General features: G+C 35.6%; 1 protein-coding gene across 1 annotated transcript in view; it reads left to right on the forward strand.

Moving 5' to 3' along the window:
• The window catches only part of LOC107082063 (asialoglycoprotein receptor 1-like), an 18,569-nt gene extending 16,507 nt beyond the window's left edge, over nt 1–2,062 (forward strand). The window contains exons 7-10 of the mRNA XM_015370557.1: nt 991–1,362; nt 1,456–1,616; nt 1,704–1,816; nt 1,896–2,062. Of these exons, the coding sequence (XP_015226043.1) occupies nt 991–1,362; nt 1,456–1,616; nt 1,704–1,816; nt 1,896–2,022 (773 nt within the window). The 3' untranslated portion in view covers nt 2,023–2,062. The remainder of the gene's footprint in view (nt 1–990; nt 1,363–1,455; nt 1,617–1,703; nt 1,817–1,895) is intronic.
• Nucleotides 2,063–2,370: the final 308 nt, after the last annotated feature.

A 2,370-nucleotide genomic window follows, 5' to 3' on the forward strand; every position in this document is an offset into this window, starting at 1 on the left:
GCGAGTAAAACCTTGAAAGCTCGCGAGATCAGGATGGTCTCACAAGGCTAACAGACTGCCACTCTGGCTCTCTGACTCTCACTCCCAATTGCCCCCCAGGCTCCGCACAATGTCAGCCCTCTGCTCTTCAAGGGGATGGGTTAAATGCAGAGGTACATTTCTCCAATGTGAGATCAATAAAGTTGAATTATTATTATTAGAGTAGGTGTCGTGCAGCGTTTGACAACTAAAATAGCAACACAATGCAACCATGAGATGCTACCATAAGACTCTATATTGTGCTTTTTATGTCACACCTCCAGAAATTGGTAGTTTACAATGAAAACATATAGAACATATGTATTAGCATATTTGTTTATGCATAGATTTGAAAGCACAGTCTATAAATATCACACATTTAACTAATCATCACCAAGTATGCAATAATGTAGATATTCAAACACTTTAAAACCTCTCCAGAAAGAGATAAAATTTTTAGGTAGTTCATGATCCTCTCTGTCTCTTAGACTCAGAATATCACTCTGAGCATACGTTGAAGGTTAGCGTTGTATTAAAAACATATCATCAGATGAAGCATTTTGTCACACAGAAATGTATCTGGAAAACTTTTTGAGATTAAACTTATATATTAATATATCTTTATTCTAAAACAATTCTAGTACAGATAATTGTTAGCTAAATGAAGCCAATATTCTATAAATAACTAACCATACCAATATTATACTGTATGATTTTTTTTTTTTTATCATTTTAACATATCTCTGTGATCCCTCCAAGGCATTATGAAAACACTATTCCTAATTTTGCTTGAAGATTTCTACAATTTCTTACAAGAACATTTGTTTGAAAATAAATTGGCTTGAACTTTGCATTTAAAGAAGACAGAAAGGAGCAGATCAGATGTAGTAATGGGTTGAAATCAATGTGGAAAAAAACTTTTTTGCATAAGATTTAACTGTTAAGAAATCACGTCTTGTTTTTCTATTGCAGTCACATTCATTCCTGCGCATGATGTAAGTGAGCTGGACCGGCTGAAAACCAACCAAACGGCTCTTCTGGGGGAAAATAACAACCTGACAAACATCAATAACAAACTCATATCAGAGTTAGAAAACTTGAGGGAGGGTCACACCAATCTGACCGTTGAGTTTAAAAACCTCTCTGAAGCATTTAATGTCTCAGAAAGTAGAATTTTAAACCTGACAGGAGAAACACAGAGACTTACAAATCAAAACCAGGAGCTGGAGTCAGAGAAGAGAAACCTTACAGAGCAAATACAAAACCTGGAGAACAGGTGGATCGAGCAGAACGTCAGCCGTGCTCAATGGAGCATCAATGCATACTGTACCAAGGGCTATTATGGTATGTCCAGATCACATTGATTGTATTCTAAAATCACCAATATGAATATTTGTATGTATGACTCTTTTTTACGAGTGGACTCTGTTATTTCAGGATACACATGCAAACCTTGTCAAGACGGGTGGCTTCATAAAGACTCCAGCTGTTATGCCATAAACGATGCCTGGAATACTAGGAAAACCTGGAAAGAAGCTCGTGAAGACTGCCGACGCAAGAATGCAGATCTCGTTCTGGTTTCCGATGAAAGTGAGAAGGTACTTAGGTAAACCCCGTGCATAATCTATATTTCCTAAAAACTGGAAAATGAATATCATTTATAATATTTTCTGTTTTTGTCCAAGACTTTTGTCAGTCAGAAAAGTTGGTCCAGCTCAGGGAATGATGGATACTGGATTGGCCTGAAAGCAGAAGGCAACAAATGGAAGTGGGTTGATGGAAGTAATGAGACTAATGAGTAAGAGACACATATTTAGTATTTCACTTAATTAAATTAATCATTCTTCTGCAAATTGTAATACTTTTCTCCTCTACAGGAACTGGATTCAGTCAAAACCAAATGACAATCAGTGTGTTATATCTGTTATGTACAGTGGATGGAAATCAGTGGACTGCAGTGCAAATCAACGGTATATCTGTGAAAAGAAGGCTTTGTCTGTTTAAACCACAAAAGCAAATAAAAAAGGTTAAGAAAAAGTCTAAAAGTGAGAGAATAAAAGTATTTTTATATTCTAAAATCTTTGATCATGTAGCCCTTTATTCTCTTCTCAAAGTGGTCAAAGTGTCCTTGTCAGTAACTTTAAATATGTTTTTAATCCACTGTGTGTGTTTTGCCTTTGTTTGCCATCAGCAGTAATGTTGCTGTTTGACCGCTAGAGGGTGCTACGTTTCTGTTAATTAAAAGTTAATTTAATAGTGTTGTTGCAGCTTGTTTTTCTCTGATGTAAAAACCAGATGAATGTTTTTGCTATTTCACCTTAATAAAATATTAAAACTTTTACATTTCAATCT

This window comes from Cyprinodon variegatus, unplaced genomic scaffold, assembly GCF_000732505.1.
Source record: "Cyprinodon variegatus isolate N-32 unplaced genomic scaffold, C_variegatus-1.0 Scaffold0, whole genome shotgun sequence".
NCBI lineage: Eukaryota > Metazoa > Chordata > Actinopteri > Cyprinodontiformes > Cyprinodontidae > Cyprinodon > Cyprinodon variegatus.